Source organism: Manduca sexta, unplaced genomic scaffold, assembly GCF_014839805.1.
Source record: "Manduca sexta isolate Smith_Timp_Sample1 unplaced genomic scaffold, JHU_Msex_v1.0 HiC_scaffold_46, whole genome shotgun sequence".
Taxonomy (NCBI): domain Eukaryota; kingdom Metazoa; phylum Arthropoda; class Insecta; order Lepidoptera; family Sphingidae; genus Manduca; species Manduca sexta.
In genome coordinates this window covers 89,070-116,600 of record NW_023595253.1, presented here as the reverse complement: position 1 = coordinate 116,600, position 27,531 = coordinate 89,070, and the positions used below count along the sequence as shown (strand labels likewise).

Genomic DNA, 27,531 nt, shown 5'->3' with positions numbered 1-27,531 from the left:
GCGGTGCCTAAACGTAATATATATATTTTTTAAATGGCTACAAACACTGTGTTGCTGTGCTACGCCATAATAAAATATTATTCATACTGAACTTTTAATTACGTCTTACTTTTTAGGGTTTCATATCCAATAGAATACAAAAATCATTTCACTAGGGTTCTGTCTGTACCTATGCTATTTTTTGTAGACAAAGACAACCTTTTGAACTAATAAGTACCTTTCGGAAATTTTCTCCGAGTTTGTGAGTCTAGCAGCTATTTTAATTAATAATAATAAACAAATGGTTGGTGCATAGAATAGTCAGAATGCGAGCCGGACGCTCACGATGGAGATTTTGTTATATTTTCAACTTAAATTAATTTGAAATAATATCCACTTAATGCTTGACATGTTAGCCGGCTAACATGACAGCTACATGACAGTTACATGACATTACGCGTGTCACGGAAAAAATAACCTTATTATTTATTACATACATGGCAAATTGGATATAATAATACGAAAGAGAATACTAAGTATCATAGTATAAACTGAATCAAAGATTATAGTGCGTATTATGTTTCCAGAAATATTATTATTTTTTTATTTTTATTTCAATATCAGTTGAAATACTGGTTATAATAATGTTAATATTATACGGCCAGCTATTTTAAATTTGAATTAATTCTAATTATGCACGGCATTAAGTTCGCATTCAACATTGATCTATAAAAAAATGTGTAATATAAATAAAAATAAATTAATGTAATAATATATTAGATTCTTCAACTATTGTAACAATGTATTGCGAATCTTTGTTTTTCTATTTTCACATGGTAATGTACCTAATCATTAATAATAAAAATAAATAAATAAAAAAAATATCAAATAATAAATATTCAAGTTTTTGCAAAAATGTCGCGTATTATTATCGTTGATCTATAAAACAACTGGTTTGTAAATCCGTTTGTTAATTTATCGCTTATTAAATTTATGAATGTCCATTGATTTTTAAATGTTTATAATTCGCGAATAATTGTTAGCTGCTAATTCCTTTGCTTTGCCTTCCTATTATTGGAAAATACACTTAACTCTTCAAGCTACGTAACCATAACTTTCCATAAACATACTGCCATTTGATGTTGCGTTACCGATTTTGAAGACTACAGAATAATTTTACTGTTCTTGTGATGCCTCGTCTCCTTTGATACACATTATAATTAATGATTTGCAGAAGAAAAACCCGCCCTAATAAGGACATCATTAAAATAACTTGTTAATACATATGAGTAGAACGAAAAAAACTAAAACCGGCCGGCAAGTTGGTATTTAAGATTTTGAACAAAAAAAAAAATTAAAACGTAATTAATAATTGTCATACTCCTGTGCTGGTTATAGTATACTTTTCATCACGCTACAATTAATAGGAGCAGAGCAGTGAAGGGAAATGTTGGGAAAACGGGAGAAGTTACTAAAGTAAACGTCCGATCATTGCTCGAGTAATTAAGGCGATACCTCAAGGTCCATTTTCATACATTTTGTTTCACCTTTAATCTGGGTAACTAAACAAGTATTGGCAAGTAAAGAATTTAAATTCACGTCTAGTTAGTGATTAGTTCTCGCAGTTGAAAGAAAAACGTAAAAATAATTAATAATCATGGATATTTCGGCCTTTAAAATTTAATATGACGAAATTTTAAAGGTAGAAATATCCATGATTATTAATTATTTTTACGTTTTTCTTTCAACTGCGAGAACTAATCACTAACTAGACGTGAATTTAAATTCTTTACTTGCCAATACTTGTTTAGTTACCCAGATTAAAGGTGAAACAAAATGTATGAAAATGGACCTTGAGGTATCGCCTTAATACGAAAAGATTTTTTTGAAATAAATATTTTCGTAGGATAAATAGTTTAGCCCGTAGCAATCATGAGTAATGTAGCTTCCTATTAGTGAAAAGAAATTAAAATCGGTTTAGTAGTTCTTGAGAGTAGCGCGTTGAAACGAACTGTTTGGCTGTATATATATGTATACTAGTATACTGTATAGATTACTTTAAAGTAGGTTTAACTTAAAGGAGAATGCCTATAGTGCAGGTATAGATTTGTTAAATTATTCATAATTTATGAAAAACTTTTGGAAATTAATTTAAAAACAATCCTTTTCAGTATTTATTCTTTCAATAAAAACAAGATAATTTTAATTCTATTTCCATAAATTTTAATAATTATTAACGATAGGATTCTCTTCTAAAGTGTTGAATAAATTCTTGGTATTCATAATAATTCATGTTAATCCAGGTCATGGTCTGCCTTACACAGGTCTTCAAAAACAGCTTTACACACACATACCACGTATTTATCCTCAAAGGCAGGGTAGGTAGAAGTAGGTATTGGTACAACCAAGGTACCCATGTATTATTTCCGGCATGTATTTTCTGTCCCCTGATGTGATAAAGGGCGATCCTACCGCCTAATCAAACGCAAATTCCAGACTCCGGGCTGAAACTGAGCAGAAACCCAACATCACTGCTCGGCCTGGGATTCGAATACCGACCTTAGAGCCGTGCAGTGTTGCTGTACCGTAATGCAATACGTCACCAAAGCAGTTATAAGTTTGGAAAGAAATCATTTGCTTATATAAAGTTCAAGCTTGTTTCTAAATTAAAGTTCGTAATGTTGTTATTAAAAATATGACGAGGAACACATAAAAAATCTTTTAATGTTTTCTAAAATTGAACATTTACTAAAATGTTCAATTTACTAAAATTACTCAATTATACTTCCTGTTTAAATAAGTAGCTACATTAATAGTCGAAAATTGCCATTGACTTAAATGGTTAAGATTTACATTAGGTACGTAATGCCAATAACTAGTTACATAAATTTATAATAGTTATTTATTAAAGCGGAAATGGAATTCTGTTATGACGTGAGATATTTTAACTTTAGAATCACAGGTCGGCGGGGCGCCAAAATGATAGAGCATAGACGAAATATAGTCACAGATTATATATAGGTTACTCTATACAATTAAGTTGGTCTATTTTTAGAAAAAAAAATAATCTTTAAAATCCATAATTAAAATAAAATATTACTCATGCAATATGTCATGTTCGTTTAATTCCTATTGTGCTTATCATATGGGTTCTATTAATATATATCGGTGTTTACTCTAAACAAAGATTTAAAATAAGAATGGAAAAAAATAAGTTTTGAATTTTGTTCAAAATCATAAAAGTATAAACAATAACACATTAATGTTAATGACTTTAATTGTAATTTATAATAAGAACGTTAAATAAAGTTCATGTTTAAAATAAAAATCTTAAATAAAATAATATGAATGAAAATGCTTAATGTTATAAACAAACTGATTACGTGCTTAAATGTATCGATAAAGGACGCGTTGTATTGCCTTGACCGACACGAGTCAATGTCAATGAACTGTCTTATAAATGTAACATGTGCACGTCGCCTTGGCATTAGGCAATGTTGTATTGCCAGATGCAACGAATTAGATGTGCCAGCATTCTACGCGTGTACAAAATAAGATGTGGAATATAGGATCAGATCTCGGCACTTTAAAATGATATTTGGCTTTAAAGTGGCACTGTCTATAGCTTGACCAGGAAAAAAATCTGCTTTAGGCGCGCTACTTTTTTTATTCGTTTGAAAGTTGGCAGTACAAGAAATTGTTTCCGATTTTACCACAATATTGTGAGGTTTTTTATTTGTTTGGTCTGGCTACACATTTGTTTACAAAATGTGTATGCGGTTTCGACTCAATGAACGGAATTGCATTAAATGTTTTGATATTGTAACGATTTAAGTAATAAATTAAATCTTTGTTAAATCGCTTTTTGTGTGACTACACCACTAGTTGTTAATTACCATAAATAAAGAATAGTGTTATAAAAAAAACAAACAACATATTTGACAAAAAAATGGGATATTTAAAAATAATTCCTAAATAAGCGAATTTTTAGTCAAAAGTATCATTTATATTAATTCTGGTTTTCTAGCGTCCACTACTCGATTTATACACCTTGATATTATTTACTATATATTTTATTGTCTTTTTTTAAATACGTTTTAATTTTTAATTGTTATCATTTTATTTGATGTTTCTTTTATTTTCTTTAATTAAATAATTTTTTATTTATAATTATTATTACAATTTTATTTGATGGATTAAACGCAAAATAATAAAAAGTAGCCGACAGTGTTCAGACTTTTCTATATCACATTAAAATACTCTAAAACTATTTTTAATTTGAAATTTAACATAATATGCAAAAGACATATTTTGCAATGATGCACACATAATTACTGATACGCAATATATAATCAAATATAGATGAAGATAAAATAACCTTGTTCCTAATACCCATTATGTGTAATGAAAAATAGAACGTATGCAGTGTTGAAACGTCAATATTTACTATAAACTATGACAACACAGCTGTGCAAAGTTCGGAAACTACGGACAAGCCGGCATAATTGTGTCAAACTGGTGAGCGATGATCTCTCGTCAATAGATGCTCTGTTTGGATCATTGTACCTACTATCAGGTGCTGAAGAGTCATTTTGGTATGACAATATAAGACTAGATGGCAGATACGGTATATTTTAAATGTAATGTTAGTACCTAGAGAATTTGTACTTATTATGTGGTTGTTTAGCGTGTGACTTATGCCTTAGTCCACCACGCCGGCTTAGTGCGGTTTGGTAGGCTTCACACACCCTCAAAATTCTTATAAAGAACTGCTCAGATATATAGGTTTCCACACGATGCTTTCCTTTACCATAAAAGCAAGCGATAATTCACAAAGAATACACACAATTTTAGAAAAGTCGTAGGTATCTGCCCTTGGGTTTTGAACGTGCAGACATTCGTCTCACCAGTCCGTTTCACAACCAACTAAGCTATCGCAGCTAAAAAGAAAATAACAGGCAAATTAACGAGCATCAGTAAGCAAAATTATGAAGTTTAGTGTCAGCATACCAAAGGTATTATTTGCACGTCGTGTAATCATGACGCTGAGTTATTCATAGTCAAGTTCAAAGACATTCACTTACGTAATTGATAATGATTTATTAAGTTTACGCGAATGTTAGACATTGAAATAAAACTATGTTTATCGTCCCCCCGTGACCATGAAGGCTGTCTTCGAAAAGTCGGGAGAAAATTATGATATATAAAAAACAGCGATTAAATTCGAAAAATAGTTTCATTTAAAAATCGCGGTTAACGTTGAGCATTGATAATTAAAAATATGCAATTTTGTTTTATTTTTTGTCACTAAAACTACTTTTGACAGATCGTGTTGAAGAGGGAGTTTCGTACAACGTTTCTTCATTCCAGCTACCTTTTGGTAGTTAGTAGATTCATGATGATTTAAAAGATCTTTGAAAAAATACACTTTAAACAAAAAATATTTTACCTTTGGCTTGCAATACGACTTGGGACAACTTCTAAAATCGTTATGTCAAATGTTGTCAGGAATTTTACGGAGGAATCGGAGCTCTCTTTAAAGAAACCCTTGTAAATGAGTACAGTAATTTTTTATTCGATCAATAACATCACCAAAGCATCAAAGATTATCAGCAACAGATTTTTCTTGAAGATTTATGATTTCCCAAGTCCTATCCAGATTAATTAAAATTAAATTAAAATGTCTTGACCGAATGACCTTCAACATTTGTAATGCAATGAAACGTTCCATTTTGAACTGCCTTTCAGCTATTAACAAAAATAGGTTGTCGTAATCAGTCGCAATTGAAAGCGATTGTGGTCAATGAAGCAATGTTTGATTTTATTTGAAAACTGTTCAACATTTACGAGCACTTTTAACTTTTAAGTAACGAAGTTGTGACGTTGTGACGTTCATGCTTATAAGTAGATAATATATTATGTAACTGCTTCCAGAAGAATCACATAAAATTTTGATTTGATTTTTAGATTAATTAGAGTCTTAGATATTGCTTTTGATGCGCCCGATGTATAATATGGACGAAATCTTGATGGTCATTTTAGGTCTATTAGCCATGTTTAGTAATTAGTATACATATATTATAGTCTGCTAAATTTTACGGCCTTGGTGGCGTAGTTGTACTGCATGCGCGGTACAGCAGCGCTCTGAGGTCCTGTATTCGAATTCCGAGTCGGGCAAAGTCCATTAGAATGTCGACTGACGAGAGATGATTAACCCACGATAGTCAACACAATTACGCCGGCCTATTGGAACCGGATTTACGGCTGATCCCGTAACGCGACACAGTTACGTGGGCCACTATAGCGGCTTTTAACACCTTGTGCACGGTGGTCACTATCCGGGTGGATATAATATATATCCTACCACTGGCTTTCCATTAGGCAAGTATTGTTTACTAATATATGTCCATTCAGATACAGTTATCTTAAAGTAGTAAATTACTTAATATGTACCAAATTACACACGTTAGCTCTGTAGCCAACGCGTGTAATTTGGTATATATTAAGTACTTTACACAATCACATCGAAGCATGGTTGGTTCTAATAAATAGGTATGCATCAGCGTTCTTTATTTAAATACAATACAACATTAATGTTACATATTACAGTATTATGTTTCTTAATTACTATAAATGGTTCGTTTCGGAGCTATAATTTAAAAACGTTAAGGTTATCAAGTTAAGGTACGTTTTTGTTTAGAAGTTTAAATGTATGATTTTTGACGAGCAAAAAATCATTCGCTCGCCTCGGGTTAATGATCTCTGTATTTAAACAAAAAAGGCAAAAAATATATACCTAATTGCAGTATAATATATGGACTGATAAAAATCAATAACATTCTTGTTCTGTTTATCTCATTTACGATATAGTAAACATATTTTTTTTTGTAATATGTCATATATTTATTTAATTCTAACATCTTGTTTAAATAAATTTATATTATAGTATGTATTTTCCGCGAATTTGCGTGACTAATTAATTATGCATTAACTCTAGACCATAATCTTAATTATTACTAACATTATAATTGTGAAGTTTGTAGAAATCTTTGGATGTTGGATGAAGCTATTCTCGCGTGTAAACCGCATGCAGAATTATCATAGACTATTTTGATCCCAGAAGTTCGTTCGCATTGAAATTATGTAGTGTAATCGTGAAAACTCGTAAATAGCCATTTATTTAGTTTATTTTGCATTTTATTAAGATGTATGTTAGCTGTCAGTTTTCCTATAAATAAATAAAAAGTAATTTTTTAAACGGATATCGCTGGCGTTGTCGATATGAAGTTATCAATCGTGTAGGTATTAAGAGGCTTTTGTAGTGGGAAAGGCTTTTCACAAGGGCGCAGTCATGAGCAACACCTAGCGATAAAATAATTATTATTCATTTATAATAAAATTAATTTATAATAATTATTTTATCACTAGGTATTAAACATTATTATTTATATAAAAATAGTCTAGACGAAACAAGAGTAAAAAAACAAGTAACGCATGTTGCTCATGTGAACTTTTAAGTATACAAATATATTGAGAATTGCATTTTTTATTTATATTGGAATGTCTTGGCTGCGCCCGGGCATTGCCAACGTCCATGGGCGACTGTGACCACTTACCATCAGGTGGCGTATAGACTCGTATGCCTTCAGGGGCAGTAAAAATAATAACAAAGTAATGTTTCTGGTATTTTGATTTATGTTTGGAAATGTTTGAATGGTTAGGCTATGCCCGGGCATTGCTGACGGTGACCACTTACCATCATGTGGGCCGTTAGCTCATATGGCTTCAGTAAAATAATTAAAAGGTACTATTTTTGTTAATCTCGTTTTATAAACAAATTTGCAAATCTGGTATCCTTGTCATTAGTGCAGTCGTTAAAGGCGATTTTTTCACAATTCTGACATTGCCAAACTCATCTAACGAGCAACTAGCCTTGATAGTGTTAGTGAAAACTTCTAGGCGTGGTTTGCGGCAATCCGTGACGAAATACCACATGGATGCGATTGTGAAAGCGTATTTGAGAAAGATGTAGAAGCTTCGATAGTGTGCTCACAATGTTTAGAGAAGGGGAAATAAATTAAGCATATATCTATAGGTGTAGGGAGGCATTTACAACTCACTTAACAGAAAAATGTATATCGACGCTTCAAAGGTCTGGGATTTTTGTCGCTTAGATCATTAGATTTAAGCGACAGAAATCCCGAAAATTTGTTGTATAAATATTTGGATTCGCCAGATTTTTCTGTGTTTATGTTTTGTAGCTCTAGGACAATTTTAATATTGTAAGACTAAGAAAATATTTAAATTAGCATGATATTCTTATTAAAATCAAAACTTTAAATCGTTCTATTCAAAAGTTTACTAACTGTCGCTTAGATATAATTTCAAGCATCGTTATAACAATCACAAGTCTGTAACACTAATACAAAATTATTGTTAAAACTATAAAATACGTTTTGCTTTGTTACTGAAATAAAAAGTAAAGCTTAATTACATTTAAGTCTTGCAAATATGCTTGAAACGGGTTTGTATAAGTCGAGCACAATAACCTCATAATTAGCAACAATATTTGTGTACAAAATTTAGTGCACAATGAATTACTAAAAATGAATTTCATTATGTTAAGGAATATGGCTTTTACCATTAATATAATTGGTAATTATATACCGGCCGAGTGCGTGACTGGTGCCCCATGGGCATAGAGTAGACAGGGGATGGGCTTATTGACAACCACACCTATATGTGATGTCGGTAATGGTAGAAAACTTCAATGTAGATTATGTTACATTTTCTGTAGGTAGGAAATGAGAATATATATATACATTTTCGCGAAAAGAAACTTTTTTTAAATTTTAGTACTCTGTTATTTTCCCAATAATTTCAACTTTGTTAAGTCTTAATGAATTTACAATAAAAGAAATATAATATTACAAATTTGTTTTCAAATTAAGAAATCTCGAGGTTAGTCAAGTACGCATGAGATGTTTTAGTTCATAAATGTGTTTAATACACAAATGCACTCTCTGTTCCCTCATAGTCCGAGGATCTCCTCGGAGATCCGGACCGGACCGTAGTATATAAGTTTACTATCTAGTAAACTTATATACTAAGGTCATGTTAATAGGTATGAAACAATATCGAAGAATACTAATGGCCGCTGGCTAAAGTTTTTAACGTTTACTAAAGTTTGTAAAAAAAACAACTCGACAGTAAAAGTTGCACTAACTTATCCTGCTGTTTCCCGTAACTCTAGTGTGGGAGTGAGTGAATTTAATATTAAAAAAAAAATGGAGTACTCTTGGTTTACAACAATAAAAAAAATGCAATATTTTTACATTCGATTTCACGCAAAGCCATTTAAATAATATGCCGCATAAATTATTATAACAATGAAAATAGCTATATGTTCATTTTTAGCAATAACGAAACGCACCAATGACAGTAATAATACTTGACCCCTGATAGATACGATAAGGTATTCTTATCTATCTTAGCTTATGATAACATAGATAACCTCCAAAAATTATCATTGCAACAGTTTGTTACCTGTCAGTAAGATATAGAGACCGGCTCTTAATGTCATACAAACGAAAGAGAACGTGAAATATTAGTGATACCGTGAAGCCGTTGTGTACCGGTGAAAGTAACGGAACTAGTGGCTTTCCATGATCTTAGCATTAGAGATTAGAAAGCATTACATGTGAATTAAAAGGTACTAGTACTGGGATACACGTATCAAATGATACCAATGCCTCGGCTTTATATTGCTTCTATTAACATGGATTTTATTACCAATGTCTCGGTGTTAATTTGTGCTTCCGTAAACTTTATATTGACGTTTGAAAGGTAATCGTATCTAAGCGACAATCGGTAGATTTTGAAATGAAGGGATTTAAAGATTCGATTTTAACAATAAAATATATAAGAATTACTTTAAAAAACTACATTCAATTCCAAACTTGTCCTAAATGTAAAAGAACCTAAACCAAACAACGCAGAAAAGTCTGGCAATAACAAATATGTACATAAATTATTTTCGGTATATTCGTCGCTTAGATATGTTTGCTTCTCAAGCGTCGATATATAATTTCGCTGTTAGAAGATATTTGACGTCGTATCTCCTACTCTGCAGTTTTTTTACTGTAATAGTGTGTAGAAATTCTAAATACATATTTTAAAGAAAATCATAAAAATAAATTTTAAAGTAGCATCTTTATAACTTGCATGTTTGTATTTGTCTTTAAAAGCGAGGTCAGTGGCCTAGTTGCATCTCTATCCACCGCTTCGGGCGACTCTAGATCATTGTTAAAAATCTATACTAATATATAAAGGTCAAGAGATAGTTTGTTTGAATGAGCTTTCTCAGGAACTATTAAACCAATTTTTATTCCGGAAAATATGTCACGCGGCCGGAGCCGTGTGTAAAGCTAGTATTTATAACATTAATGTGAAGCCCTTATCAATATTTGCAACGCTCGCACGCATCAGATCAAAATATGTACGAAGAACCCTGTGCGTCAACCCCAAATGAATGACATACGTTGAAAGGTAGACGTTTCATATTAATTACTAAAATTACATTTTCATTCTTACTTATAAACATTTCGCAAAACTTGATTAGTTAAAAGACAAATTTACTCGATCAGCTGAGAATCAAAACCCGCCATCTTGTCGCTTAATAAGGTTTAAATTAGGAACCGGTGATGTATTTGACAGCTATTTAAGCAATTCTTAACCACCTCTTAACGCTAAACAAGTTTATAAGTAAGACTGTTTGTGTTTACCCGTGTATATATTCATTTCAGAATTTAGACTGACTCTCGATAGTTCTTTTTTCGAAGGTTTCGAAGGCACGCCATCGATTATTCTAAAGCCTTCGGTCATGGCCGTTCATATCGATAACGTAATAGTAAAAAATAGGTCAAGCGACGTGTTTTATAAATACATTGCTTAACTCGCGGCAATTGTTATATCTACTGTTAATATAGCTTTTGCACAAAAATACTATTGAAATTGAATATTTGAATATTAGTTCGTGCCCTATCTATTAGTATATTACATAAAGCTGAAGAGTTTGTTTGAACGTGCTAATCTCAAGAACTACTGGTTCGAATTAAAACTGTTTTAGTGTTTAGCCCATTTATCGAGGCTATATAATATTTCATTATGACAAATAGGAACGGAGAATTGATGAAAAATGTTACTAAAATGGAGAAAATTTATTCTTTTTGAGAGTTTCCGTTGCGTGCGCAGCGTAAACGGTTAAAGTTACGCAACTTATTATTCCTATTAAAAAGGTTAAAAAAATGTATTTTAAAACAAAGTCCCCGCCGCACCTCCCTGCTGTCTCAATGCGACAAACTCAAAAACTAACCAATGGATTTGATTGAAATTTGTTAAGAACATAGTTTAAGACCCTAAGAACACATACACCAGGCGTTAAACTCGCCATTGTGGCCAACGTAAGTGTGTTGCTTTCTAGTCTTAGTCTGTGTATTTACTGTGACGTGACTGACCACGAATGCTGCAAAGGCTTCGAAACTTCGAAAGAAAATTATAGAAATAGTTTTATTTCAATAAATTTTATACTTATATACGTAATGACTTATACGAGACGTGGCCTCTCACTGTGGGCCTCATTAGGAGGCTCAAGGTCACTCAACGAGCTACGGAGAGGGCTATGCTCGGTATTTCCCTACGAGATCGAATCAGAAATGAGGAGATCCGTAGGAGAACAAAGGTTACCGACATAGCCCATAGGATTAGCAAGTTGAAGTGGCAGTGGGCCGGACACTTAGCTCGAAGAACCGATGACCGTTGGGGTCGAAAGGTTCTAGAGTGGAGGCCACGTACAGGCAAACGAAAGGTCGGACGCCCGCCTATAAGGTGGACGGACGACCTGGCTAGGGTCGCAGGAAGTCGCTGGATGCAGGCCGCTTCCAACAGGTCGACGTGGAGATCCTTGGGGGAAGCCTATGTTCAGCAGTGGACTTCCTGTGGCTGATATGATGATGATGATGACGTAATGACTAAACATATACTTTAACGACCAGTACTTATTTACTTTGTCTATCTTCTGCAGATATTAATACGAAATAAAAGAAAAAACCTCATTATTATACACAAGGGACTATTAATAATAATGATATCGTCCCTGTATTATATCTGTCCCTCTGCTGAACACGGGCCTCCTTATTAGGAGGAATTAGGCCTTAGTCTACCACATTGAACCTTTCGGAAAATTTTACCTTTCGCCACTGCTATATACAGTTTTGTATGAGTTTGTTATTCCTTCAGTTAAAAAGTATGCTATACCATTCGAAAATCGGCTTATATATGATTCCCCTTTTAGGTATATTCACCTTTATTTTGCAGCGAGAGGCTGTTAACCACATAACGTTATGAAATTTCGACGTACCTATATTTAGAAAAAATGCTTTGAGTTTTTATTCAAAGACACTAAAATTCCATATTCTATCGTGTTTTTTTCGTTGCTTCAACCAGAAAGCAAAAACATATTCCTGGTAAAAAATTAACTATGCTTAAAGCATAATATATTTTTGATTTAATAATCTGTTGGAATATACACAATTGGACGGCGATACGTTTATTGATTGATTGATTGACAGAATATTCTAGAATATTCGTTATTAATGAAATTGCTGATAAACTAAACTGGTATCGGTTTAAAAAATTGTAAAGTCGGTAATTCCGTGTTTTTTGCGGTTGATTTTGACATGTCCGTATATAATTTGAATTATATGATGAATAGATGAATGCATATTAAAGGCTCATAAACAATACGTACAATAAAATTTTATTATTAGTCTATGCTTTAAGTTTATAAACTGTAATAAGCAGACGGTATCATTTTTACTTATTACTCAGTCTATGAATATGTTCGTTAAAATTGTGCAATTTTTATGGAATTATTAATAGGTGAATGAATATTAAAAACTGGCGGGCACGAGGGCGGTGCCGTGAACAAAACATATGCATGACAAATTAAAGAAATTGTTCTAAGAAATTAACATACTTGTTCTAAAACTTCCAAGCCATGTCACTTCTCGAAAACATTTTTTTACTATGAGTATAATGACCTCTGTAAACATATCGAAAGATAAAAAGAATTTCTGAAACATGACACATATCAGAAATTCGAAACCAAGTTAAAGCCCCTCCACGAACAAACGGCCTTGAACATAAGCACCATACATTTAACGCGCACGAGTTACGACCGGGAATATGTAGATTAACGAATAATGTCTTTCAAAACCAATTAAAGGTCTTTTTGAAAATGTTAATCTATAAAAATGTTCCTTATTAAATTGTCTATTTACAAGTGTTGGTTGCAAATTGAAATGAAGTGCATTTTAAGTCCACTTACTGTCAGGAGCATTGTGTCATTTTTCCATGCTCGCATTAAAAAAAGTAAAAACTTAGGACATGCACTAAGCCAAAATTATTAGAGGCATTTTCATTATGAAATGAGTGAAACATTATGAAGTTAATGGGACAATAATTATAATATTTAAAAAAGATCAACCGAAGCATGATAACATATTTTAGAAATACTATATTATAAATTTCGAATGCATAGCTTCGAAAATACGGTTAGAGCGTTGTTCTGCTGAGGGCAACACCTGAATTGATCCTTGGCCAATGAGGAAACAATTTTTTCGAAGATTACGATTCTTTATGGTGAACTTTTGGATTGCGAGAACTTATTAAATTCATCGAGACATTGTTCTGATATCACATATGGGTATCATAAAGCCAATTTCCTTGTAATTACTTCCAGCTTTCTGTTTATAGTATTGGCTGCATTGATCATTTTAATTATATGACAAAACGTTACCGCTATGGTCGCCTGGAAGCTTCCGTTGTTTAATTTCCTTCTTGTATCATCTTTTACACTATAATCTGAAGCAATAGTAATGTTAAGGTTTGTTCTTCTTGCTTTGCGATAGATTACTTTAAAACAGATAGGTAAACAAAAACCATTGTTTCCACTGGGTAAATTACCGAGTTCAAAAGTAGTATATGTATTAATCCAGGACAAGATCTACCCGGGTGCCAAATTTCATCCAAATCTGTTCAGTTGTTTTTGGGTTTATTTACGACAAATATTCAAACATTTTCACAAGTTTTTGCATAGTAAGAAGTAAGATGGTATGGGTCGAGACATTTCATTGCGTCTATAGACCATGTAAAAGAAAATACATTCGAATTGAGAACCTTCACCTTTTTTTGAAGTCGGTTAGCAAACAGGAAATATTAAAGTGTGCAGGAATATAAAACTAACATTATTCACAAGTAAAGTACAATTCAATTACATTATTTACTATTAAATAATTTGAATTGCAAGTTAAATTCATACGATTGGATAGACTACAAAAAAACATGATTTGCAGTTATATCGACGCCTCTGTTTCTTGCATGCTATTACTATTATTTGTTAAACTATTAAATAGCGGTCTTAACAACCATATAAGCGAGTATAATTGCTTATATATATTTTTTTGTAGTAAATCATCGAAATTTGTATCCGGGTGTAATATAATTTAATTTAGATTCGAGTTTTAGATAACTATAACATGCATAGAACTAGGAAAGAATAAATCATTTTCAAACTATTGGATGGCAAATGAAGAAATGAATCCGATATTATAGGAAAAGTCTCTTACTTTTGTCAACTTTTAGGAAAATCTATGTATTCCATCAGATACAAGCTTTTGCTCGCAGCTCCGCCTGTTAGAGCTTCCGGAATAAAAATGTCTTTATATCCGGAACAATATACATATATATTGTTCCGGATAAAAAGTATTCTATATCCTACTCAGGGTCTCAAACAATGTGCAAACTAAATTTTATTGCAATCCGTTTGGTAGTTATTGAGTTTATCCTATTCAGACACAAACGAGGCAAGGTACGTTGTTTTATAATACGTAAGGAGAAAGATCATTTATATTTCTGTCTATTCTAGACGTTCTATATAAACGTAGAAGTGGTAATAATAATATTATAATTTTTTTTTGTTGCAGACAGACAAAATGGATCTGGAATTTCGGAATTTAACGTACACTGTTCACAGCCGATTGTCTAAAGGTAAGTTACTGTTAATGAATATTGTTACTATTTTTAAACATTTTTATTAAAAGTATAGTAGGTAATATTTTAAAGTCGAATATATTTGTGTTTTTTTTTATTGCTTTTAAATGATGAGACGACCTTCGCGTGCGCTTGATAGTAAGCGATACGATAAACAATAGAAACACTATTTAACACCTTGAATTACAAAGTATTGTTTGGTATTCCACTGCGCTCGCCATCCTAAGACATGAGTTGTTAAGTCTTATTATGTCCAGTAGTTACATTGGCTACAGTGTCCTTCAAACCGGAACACAACAGTGAGTACACGCTGCTTGGCGGTAGAAATAGACATTGCGGTTGTACCTACCCAGGCGGACTCTTACATACTAGAAAAAGCGACACAAAACATTGCTCGAACCGGAATCGAATTCCGAACCTTCTGGTGTATATATTGACCAGTAGAATACAGGCTACCACCATAGCAAGAAACGAATAAAGGAAGAAACAAAATACGAATTAGTGTTATTTCAAAACATGTTTTGATACTAGACTATATAATTTGGGAATAATTGACATTTAACATACACGTGCAATGACCTATATTACAAATATTTAACACTGTTATAAACATTTTATTTGTTAACACCTTTTAAAAGTACAATATAAAGCATTTAACATAGCTATTGCGGCTTTTCACTTTTGAATGGAGCACTGAATTTTACTTAAAATGAATATTCCAGTGAAATGAACTTATAGAATTAACTTAATTTTTTTATTTGCTTAAATGTTATTTAATATAATTCGACCATGTTCTAGTTGACGCCAGCCTTTAACATGCAAATAAAATACATTCTGCAGAAATTTATGCAACACATTTCTAGCACTTTCTATTTATTCGGGGGCACAGTGTCTCTGGCAGATGACAGTATAAGTGGCGAAGTATAACGGTACTATTCATCTCATGTATAGGAAAGTTGAACAAGACGTGTTTGTATATTTAGAAATGCTTTTTGTAGCAATTTACTAGAGAATATACACGAAGGATGATAAGTTGAAGCGATCGCGGCTCAGAAACTTCTAGAAAGCCAGGGAATTGTGGAGCGTTGTTGGCTTTAAGATGAAAAATAGAGGGCAGAGGGGGGAAGGGTCTACCACTCTCTGTTCGTATGCATTGCAGTGGCAACGTGATGTGACAGTTTGCTATTACATTTCCTAAAGTTAAGAGCAGCAAGCTCTTGCAATAATATTGTAAATAAGAGTTTCCAGTTTACACTAGCGGCAATATTTCAATACTTCTGTAAACAGAAGCTGCTTCGAAATTTGACAAAAGTCAGCTTCCTTTGATTGTTATACGGCTAAAATTGGTTGCGGAATTCGACTTCTTTCTAATCTAAATCTCAAGGAGGAAATATTCGGAAGTTCCAAACACTAATTATTTCCTTGAAAGCAAGCGGTGCATTCAAATTCTTCTAGTATTAATTTATACATGTTGAAGATCACTTAATTCATTTCCTCGTTTGCAGACCCACGTCATAGTGACGTAGTCCTATGGTAATGACAATGATTACTTGTCGGCACGGTAACCCTCACGCGCGGCCTACTTTCACTAAACATTTCTGTACTTCTAGTTCTCTCATCTCTGACGACTGAGTCATGGCGTAAATGCATCAAATATGCATTAATAAATATCATAATGCATTACTGGTGGTAAGTCTCTCATATGTGAGAGTGTCCGCCTGAGTAGGTACCACTGCAATGTCTATTTCTGCCGCCAAGCAACAGTGTATCGTCATTGTTGTCGATGATCGTCTCAGGATGCCAAGCGCAGAGGAATACCAAATAATATTTTGTATTTCAAGGTGTTGGATGGTGTTTTTACTTATGGGCGGTCGTATCGCTTACCATCAGGCGAACGGCAAGCTACTCTCGTCTATGAAAGCAATAAAAAATAAAATTACAAATATTACATGATATATTTCACTCAAATTAAAAACATATTATAATCTAAATAATAGCAAAATAACTAATGCATAGGTCTTCTAGATGAATCGCGGAAAATGAATGAAGTACATGCACGGATTAATATATTAATATCCGGCATAGTAGGTAGATATATAATATGCAAACACTTTTATAACACAACAACACTAATCTACGACTAATAAATCAAAATAAAATCTTTACGCCTTTGTATAATTTCATAATATTCCCAAACCGGTCGTTGCCGTTATGTTCGCGTAATGGCTTACATAATAGTTATAATTAGGAACTGTTTTTTCTAATGAACAAAAAACATAGCTGACCTAACTAGATATATCATAGGTTTTTATTTACGAGATTAATTTGAGAAATAGAAAAAATATAGAATCTGACGTGGGTTAAAAAATATTTAAAACGCGATACTATCTCGTGCGCCGAGGTTCTGTATATTTTGTTTTTTTTTCTTATAAACCTTTTCGCTATTATTTTACTTCACGCTGGTATTATAAATACCAAAGGTAAGTGGGCGCATAAAGAGCTGGAAGGGTTTGGAAAAAAATTGGTTCATGGAAAGACCACCTTTTGGATTAATGTACATTTTGGGAATTTTATTTTGAGAATACTTTGTGACATGGGCGGAGCTGATAAAAAATTCTAGTAGTACATAAAAGAAAAAGTTATGGATCAAAGTCAAAGAGACAGGCAAGAAGGCACAGCTCCCTTATAATTTTCCAAAAACGCGACTCGTAAGTCGATTAATTTGGATGTTTGTGATGGAGAGACCAATGCGTCAGTCATGTGTTCATCATCATCAGCCTATATCTTTGTCCACTGCTGGACATAGGACTCCTCCAATATGCACCATTTTACCCTGTCTTCGGCCTGTCGCATTCAGTTCTTACCAGCGACCTTTCGCAGATCGTCACTCCACCTAGCTGGAGGGTGTCCTACACTACGTTTGCCGAGCCGTCATGTCATGTGTTAGTCTATCCAAATCGCAAGTAAACGAAGCGGAGTCGTGTCGTGTTTTTTGGCACAGTTTAAGTACACTAAAAACTTGACGTTGTTGTAGGCTCAGCAACACTGTTCCGTTGTTAATCTTTGGATTACGTCGAAAGATTACAAAGAACTACGTAGAAAAAGCGTTATAAATACCCAAGTATCGGTTTGGGGTTTTCCTTTCATCACAGTGACGTAATCATGATCTGTCTATTTGGTCTATAATTTGATAAATTACTTTTAAATAATATTGTATCCTTAAGCTGTGAAATTAACGTTTTTCGGTATTGAGTTTTTGATCGGTATATATATTTTACCACCGTATGTTTCATTCACTCGTTTGCCAGCTTATACAATTAAAAAGAAAAGCGTAATGTGCTGTATGAATATTACGTGAAATTTATAACATTGTGCTTGTAATATGCAAGCTGGTGGTAGGGAATATTTTATATTCGCCCGGATAGCGTTCACCGTACACAAGGTGCTAAAACCCGCCATAATGGCCTACGTAAGTGTGTCGCCTTCTGGGATCAGCCTGTGTATATTCGGTTCCAACAGGCCGCTATAATTGTGTCGACTGCCGAGGGGTAATCATCTTTCGTCAGTCAACATTCTATTGGATCCCACTCTACTTACCATCAAGTGCAGTGGGGTCATTAAAAAAAAAAAAATACAATTTCGTGTCAGCAAGGCAAGCATTTTAATTTTCTTCGAACACAGCTACAGAGACTGTGAAATATAATTAAACAAAAAAATGCTTATAATAGTTCGACCATTGTATATTTGAACTCCGATAAATTTACGCACAACATTACAATTAATTACCTCAAAACACTAAACCCTATGTTAAAATTTCAGTATTTGAGCGTTATAAAATTATTTTAGTTAATATTTATAAATATTATAACTTAAAAAGGGGGTCTTCTTTAATATCATTATACGTAGTATAAGATAATTACGCAACATTATTAGTTGTGGTAGTTTTACTAGTCTCTCATATGTGCGAGTACCCCTGTGGATGTACCACCGCAATGTCTATTTCTGCCGCCAAGCAGCAGCGTGTAATCACTGTTGTGTTCTGGTTTGAAGGACATTGTAGCCAGTGTAACTAATAGACATAATAAGACGTAACATCTCATGTCTCAGGATGTTGAGCGCAATGGAATACCAAAGAATACTGTGTAATTCAAGGTGTTGGATGGTGTTTCCACTGTTTATGGGCGGTCGTATTGCTGACCATCAGACTAACGGCAAGCTCGTCTCGTATTATCTCTCTCTCTTTAGTCGGCCCCTCATTACTGAGGGTCGTGATCCCATCCAAATTCATTCAGTAATCTTCTCCACGAGGCGCGATCTTTGGCTTGGTGCACCGCTACGCTCATTGGCATATTTAGGGAGTTGGCGAACTGGTCCGACCAGCGCTTCGGATTACGCCCTCTTGGTCGAAAAGAAAACCAGCCGTATGAAAGGGCCTGGCAAAACAATCATGTGGAAGTACGATGCATAAATGACATTTCCTTCAGGTCCATATCGCTCCAACCAATCTAAAAGTCTATTGTATGTAAATAAGACATCCTATGCAAATAATATGGAGGTGACATAGGTAACTCGTACTGCGACCCGACTTTTAAAATGATTATGGAACTAATTCTTTTTGTGTTATGGTTAATTAGTAAGAATATTTTTTTATAAGGTAGTGCGAACGAAGGCCCGGATCCTAACAAAGCTCACTGAACATGTTTTTGTTATTTTCTGTAGCGCAAAAACATAATACGATTTTTTGTTAGTATTCTATAATTTAATCAAAGGCTTATCTTTGTATTTTTTCATGAAACGATTTAATGAAGATATTAAAATCAGGTGGACCGTCATGGGAATGCCCTTAAGGCAAAGAAGATAACCAAATGACTCGATGACTTTTAATTGGTCTGATGGTAAACGACCGCCCAAAAACAGTAGCAACACTACACTAACTCTGGATTACAAAGCATAGCGTTCAGACCTTTTTTTATTACTTTATATTTGTTAACCTGGTAAGAGCCGGTTTATACAAACACACCGGACTTTTGGTTAAGCATTTCAAATACTCGTAATCCTTGAAAATTAAGCGATCATTCTGAGGGCAACCCACAAACGGGTTATGATCCTCGACCTAGGACGGTCACTGGGAGAGGAGGAAACTTTAACAATTATATAGTGTATACACTGAGCCATTTCTTACATACCATAATATCTAGTAATCAATGTCTACAGTTTAAATCGGAACACTACAGCTGATGTGCTTGACAATAGAAGAGAAATTACGCTGATATCTTTCCTGCCGGACCCTCACATATGACAGACTAATTTGCCATTCATAAGCGAAGAGTGCTTTTAATATATTATGAACAGCTCTTAGACTGAATTGTTTCATCCATGGTAAATAAGTTAAGACTCTTGTACTGGCGAATTGCAAGCGAATTCACAACGCACTCTTCTAGTATGAAACCATTATCTTTAATTGACCACGGTTAAAATAACACGGTTTTAAACTTTAATTGTTGCCCAGTGATCCGTAATTATTGATGTCAAGTTTATTAATTGATCTTTAATTAAGAGTCTGAGTAAACGGCCTTGAGTATTCGTTTCGCATATTTCTGCGCACGAGTTCCGACGGAAAAAGCAAAGATTTACAAATAACTTATTAAAAAAAAATTTTTGTTCATTTGGAAATTTAAACTACCAAAATATTCCTTATTAAATTATAGATAGTTTTGGTTGCCAATTAAAATAATGTGTATTTTAAAAGGATTAACCAACAATTTTAGTGCCAACTTTATTGTCAAATTGATGATCCATTATCCATATTATAAATACAAAACTACCCAAGTTAAGATAACATATTGTAGAAATATGATTATTTTTTTTTCTATACCTTTTATAAAATCGAGTAAATAGCTTCTAAAAATTCGATTAGCGCACTCTTTTCATGTAGGAAGCATCTTAATAATGAAAATTATGGGCATTTTGAGTTAAATCATTCTTCGTACACATTTTGTTCAACCAAGAATAAGTAAGCGAACATTTCCAAATTGTGATGATATATTATTAAAATTATATTATGGCTTGAAAGATCGAATTAAATAAATAGTTAAAAAAATGATCGCCTTATCTATAGTAGCTTTTGGCTGTGGTTCAGTCCGCGGGAAAAAGTTTTTCCGAGCTTAATATTTTCCCGGGGTAATAAATCGCTATGACAAAGGAGCAATGTAGTTTCCTATTAGTGTAAAAAAATCAAAATCGGTATAATAGTTCCTGAGATCAGCGCGTTCAAACAAAAAAAGTCTTCAGCTTTATATTTAAGTATAGATTTTGCCACCACAATTTACATCTCAAACATAGGCACGCACTATTTGTTATATGAACACACTTTCTAGAGCGTAAAGTAGTATGTATTCTCAACATTCTATTGTTCAAACTGTTTTGTCATTAATACGACAGTAATTTGCGATTTTATACCGACAATTTAATCGCTATTGTCATTTAATACAGGCGCCATTACCACGTGTGGGATATTTTTTAATCATTGCGGATATCGTTCTTTGTTTAAATTTTTTAGAAACACACTGTATTTAATTGAATCAAGAGTCAAAATAGTTTCCAATTACAACGTAATTAAAGTTCATGTAACTGTGTATATATATATACTAGCTTTTGCCCGCGGCTCCGCCCGCGTTAGAAAGTTTTTCGGGCTAAAGTATTCCGTTATACGCTGTAGTTTCCCGGGAGCCTATGTTCTTCCCAGGGTCTCAAACTGTCTCCATAACAAATTTCATCTTAATATGTTGGGTAGTTTTTGAGTTTAACACGTTCAGACAGTCGGATGCAGCGGGGGACTTTGTTTTTTAATATATTTTTGTAGAACTTTTTAAGAGGAACAATCCCGTCATACATCATTGTTGCATAACTTTAACTGTTTACGCAGCGCACGCAACGGAAGCCCTCAAAACTAATCAATTTTCTCCGTTTTTGCAACATGTTTCATTACTGCTTCGCTCCCATTGGTCATAGCTTGATGATATATACCCTATAGCATTTCAAAAACAGAGTGCTATCCAACACAAAAATATTTTTTTCAGTTCGATCTGATAGTTCCTGAGATTAGCCATTACTGCTCCGCTCCTATTGGTCATAGCGTGATGATATATAGCCCATAGTACTCCACGAACAAAGAACTATCCAACACAAAAATATTTTTTCAGTTTGAACCGGTAGTTCCTGAGATTAGCCATTACTGCCCGCTCGTATTGGTCATAGCGTGATGATATATAGCCTATAGCACTACACGAATAAAGAGCTATCCAACACAAAAATAATTTTTCAGTTCGAACCGGTAGTTCCTGAGATTAGTCATTACTGCTCCGCTCCTATTGGTCATAGCGTGATGATATATAGCCTATAGCACTACACGAATAAAGAGCTATCCAACGCAAAAAGAATTTTTCAGTTTGAACCGGTAGTTCCTGAGATTAGCCATTACTGCTCCGCTCCTATTGGGTATAGCGTGATGATATATAGCCTATAGCACTCCACGAACAAAGGGCTATCCAACGCAAAAAAGATTTTTTCAGTTTGGACCGGTAGTTCCTGAGATTAGCCATTACTGCTCCGCTCCCATTGGGTATAGCGTGATGATATATAGCCTATAGCACTCCACGAACAAAGGGCTATCTAACGCAAAAAGAATTTTTCAATTTGGACTGGTAGTTCCTGAGATTAGCGCGTTCAAACAAACAAACAAACAAACAAACAAACTCTTCAGCTTTATATAATAGTAATAGATATATATATATATATATATATATATATATATATATATATATATATATATATATATATATATAAATGAATCCCTATTTCCCTTGGTCACGCCATCGCGCGTGAACGGCTGGACCGATTTCACTCTTTTTTTTGTTAGGTTTCTTATTGTCAGGAGGAGGATCTTATGAAAGAAAAAATTAAGGAAGTTGAGCGGAACCTTAGAAAATTTAAGAAAAGTTAATTTCAGCTATTGACAGAATGCGCGCTGCAAATTCATAGTTGACAGGACATCGTCTGTCGGGTCAACTAGTTCATGAATAATTATTGAGTTTTATATTTAACCTATAAATTAAGTAGAATGGCAAATGTTTACTTTAAGTATTGTTAGCAGGTTTTACTTTAAGTATTGTTTTCCTTTGTTTATTACAAAAACGATTAAATTTGTTTTAGTTATTTAAAAGCGCATCGGGGTGTAGACCGACAATTATTTTGTCTTAATGTATAAAAAAAAAATTAAAATAATCGCAAAAAAATTTAGGGACATTTATAACATAAAATAAAGACATCATAACATGCGAGCATTGTTTAATTGTAATCATAACATTAATTATTTTGATAATGATTTTTTATCCGTCCTTGAATGTTATAACCACTTCTATAGTATAGAGGTATAGTATCCATACATACCTATAGGTATTATAAAACAAAGTGCCCTTCTCTGTCTGTATGTCATCGATTTTCTCAAAATCTACTGAACGGATTTTTATGAAACTTAGCATGGAGATAGTTTAACGCTCTGGGAAGGTTATAGGCTACTTTATGTCCCGGTAAAATATATAGCGGGACTTTTACCTCGGACAACTCCTTCACGCAGGCGAAGCCGCGAACAAAAGCTTGTTAAAGATAAACGAATCAGGATGTTCATTTGTGATGAACAATCTTTGTACCCCTTTTTAAGCACATTGCGCGCACGCAGTTTTGTGAGATTTGACATAATTAAAGATAAATAAATAATAAACGTCAAACTTAAGAATGTCTGAAACGTAATGAATTACGTTCGAATTTCGACCTTTGGGTCACCTCAAATTAAAATTAAATGTTTACGTTTTATCAACCTATCGTGGGATAATTGGCAGGCCTTATAATAAATGTTTTACATTATAATGTTCTCCTCTACGTCTTGTTTGAATAATTTATATGAACAAAATTTATGCCTTATTTTTGCTTACGTATATTTTTTTATTTGATTTTTTTATTAAAGTTTTTGAATTAAATAAATCATAGATCTAAGATTTATTTATTTAAATATGACGCAAATTTGAATAACGAACCTTAGTAAAGCAATTACTACGCCTATGTTATTGAGATGTTGGATTTGAAGACTCATTATGTCCAATATTTGCATTTTGCATTATAATGGTCTTTAAGAAGGATCATAGCTCTATCCTCACACTGTTATCTGACCGATATATATACATAATAGGCAACATATGTAAAATATTTTCATTTCGTCACGTAAAAAATTTTGGTATAGCATCGGTTATAGTTATCAGTATAGCATTACTGACAGCAACACTATTTTATTATAACTCATTATTATATCCTAGCTGTTATATTATAAGACATAGTCATTACCATTTAGAATTCAAATTTGAATTCGCATCACGTTGGATTCTCTCATATTACTAAGAACTGTTGTTGTCCTGCCGGCTGGAAAAATAATTGAAAACCCTATTGATCACTTCAATATTACCTACTACTAGCTTCGACAGACAATCTCTTAGAAAAGAGATATAATCCTAAAACCCGAGTACAGCGCCACCTACCGCGTCTAATAGCGCGAACGTTCAAACGCGCTAGGTAAATTTTTTTAAGTTTTTCTGCATCATTTTCTTATTTTTTTTCCTTAAGAACCTTCTACAAAGTATAAGGAAATTTAAAAAAATATGAATGAAATCAGTCATGTGGCTCTCAAGTTATGAAGTGACCAAGGGAAATAGATAGCTATGTTTATATACATTTTTTACCAGATATCTCGCGGTTCCATCTGCGTATAAATCTTCTTGGAATAAAAGTCGGAGTGGTGCATCTCTTACGGACATAAAGATACTCTAATAATCTTTAAATAGACATTGTATAAGTCTGTTTTACAATATTTTGTTTTGGTGTGTCCAAAGTTAAATGTCACTCAACATAGTAAAAAACATTGACTGACTATTACAGACGTATATAATGATAATTTCACTCTCAGTGTAGAAGACAAAGTAACAAACTGTAAACTTTGGAATGAACTTCTTGCATCGGTGTTCCCTAAGTGCTAAGACTTGTCCTCTAAACGAGGCTTAAAAAGAATGCTCTCCTCGTTGTACCTCGGCTTGACTGTGCCTCTGGCTTTGCAAAGGCAAGAGCAAATTAAAAAAAACATACTAATTTAATAACAGGTGGCGTATTGGCCGAAGTCGGATATAATTCAAGAGGCCACAGGTTAGATCCCCACAGGGCCACACCCATACAAATATTTGTAACACTCGCAAATATTTGTTTCGTGTCTGGGTCTCGCAGGTGTCTCATGTTACAAAATTACTATTTTATAGTGTTATGACTAAGTGTTATTGTATGTTTGACTACGTGGCGCTCGCGGATTCGCCCGACAGTAGCCTTTCTTGCTACAAAAATCCTTACATCAATGTAATAATCAAAACGTCTAATAGAAACATGATAAACTTCAAATACTTACCTCGGAATACAATTAACGGGATCTAGTCTATATGATGATGAAGAACTAGTCTATGCGTGTGGCAAAATCCAAATCCATCGAGCGGGTACTGTGTTTACTTCTTACAAACATACAAACATTGTTACAAACATTGGCGTGTATTGGTAATATATCATAAGATCAAACTCTGTGTCCTGAGCTTTTGTCTCCATTGTGGACCTTTATAAATTATAAAAATAATCATATGGTACCCATTATGGTAGAATGATACAAGAAAGTGATTACATATATAATTTATACGTCTTATCTAACATTGGAAGGACAATCAATTTGTCCGTATGGGTAGGTCAGTAATGATATCTATAGCATTCATAAATTACATATTTATTAAGTCCCCTTTATGATGATAAAGATAGTATACGTGTAAAATGCATTATAATGTACTTTATAGTTCGCGAATTACTTTAATTTCATTAGGTTTTCTCAGTGGCGGTGGAAGTCAACAGGCGTGATTAAAATAATTTAAAAAACAGACAGCCCTGTTTTATATATTGTCCCACTGCTGGGCACGGGCCTCCTCTACTATTGAGCGCGATTAGGCCTTAGCCCACCACGTTTGCCTCGTGCGGATTGCCAGGATTCACATACCCTCAAAACCCTTATACACAACTTCTCTGGTATGCAGGTTTCCTCGCGATGTTTTCCTTCACCGTTAAAGCAACCGATAATTCACAAATTCATTCATAATCTAAGTCAAATGTTTTCTTTGTTGCCCTGAATCAACAAGGAAATGGCAAAATAGCATATGAAAGAAGATAGAGGATCACATTGTTCAAAATTTAAAAAATCAAAATAAAATTAAAAAAAAACCTTGTTTAAAATAAAAAAATCTCAAGCTAAATATCTCTGTCAACAAGTAAATAACTTCTAAACCTTTGTTTATAAGCTCGAGTCGTCAATTAGGAATTTTTCATTGTTAAAAGTAATCAATGACGACAAACAATTGTTATGTCATTCTGATTCTAGTTATTATAACAAATAAATTATGACACCATAATTTATATGTTAAACTATCTGGCAAGATAAATAATTGATGTGTTTGCTCTCACATAAATTATGTCAAGCTCCGGTATTCTGATGTTATCATTTCAAGTCAAATATGAATGTTGTTCGATAGAAATCGATTAATATCGCAGTACGTACCTATATCGAATGAAAATTTATATTTCTGGTTAATTTTCATTTATTGTACCTAAACGTTTAATTGAATTATTCATATTTAACTATCGATATGTTTTTCTTCTGTTTTAATTTTAACTTTATGCGAACTATTGATTAATGCTTTTATAGTATGTAGGGCATAAATCTTAGGTTATAAATGTAAAAGATTTATTGATCGATAGTGATGGTTTATTATTGGGTGGTTAAGTCACTATGCTTAATGTCAAGAGATAATTTATTCAATACAAATAAGCCGTACCCACAGACATTAACAAATTAGTTTGTATTTATTGTTTTCCTCATCGAATTTACCATTGTGTTCGCCTCTGAGTCCCTGATATTTAATGTTGTTTAAATTATCTTTTATTTGCCTTTGATGAGGAATTTTATTTGTCTGTTTATAAATCCGATTTGCAGTTCTTCCAAAATTTATGTTTTGGTTTTGAATCAATGCTTAATAATATAAAAATATATATATTTTACTATCTATGGTTTATTGTGTTTCCGCCCGCGTATAAAAAGTTTTTCGTGATGAAAATCTTGCTATATATTTTGTCGGGATAAAAGTAGCCTTTGTGCTATTCCAGACTATAATATATCTTACAACCACACCTATATCCCCGTACCCCAATCAGAGATGCAACCAGGGCACTCAATTTTTGACTGTGTGTACCGTCCCATGATGTGATAGGGGGTGAGCCTATCGCTATATGGGGTATTAATTCCAGAGTCCGGGCTGAAAT

At 33.3% G+C, this 27,531-nt stretch overlaps 1 protein-coding gene across 3 annotated transcripts in view; it reads left to right on the top strand.

Annotated features, from left to right (window-relative positions):
• Positions 1–27,531, top strand: part of LOC115451094 (ATP-binding cassette sub-family G member 1) — an 86,915-nt gene that overhangs the window by 23,711 nt on the left and 35,673 nt on the right. For 2 of the 3 annotated variants that reach the window (XM_037446970.1, XM_037446969.1), the window contains exon 2: positions 15,024–15,087. In XM_037446970.1, the coding sequence (XP_037302867.1) occupies positions 15,033–15,087 (55 nt within the window). In that variant the 5' untranslated portion in view covers positions 15,024–15,032. Of the gene's footprint in view, positions 1–9,524; positions 9,692–15,023; positions 15,088–27,531 lie in introns of those variants that run through there. The other variant, XM_037446972.1, reaches the window with a different exon arrangement.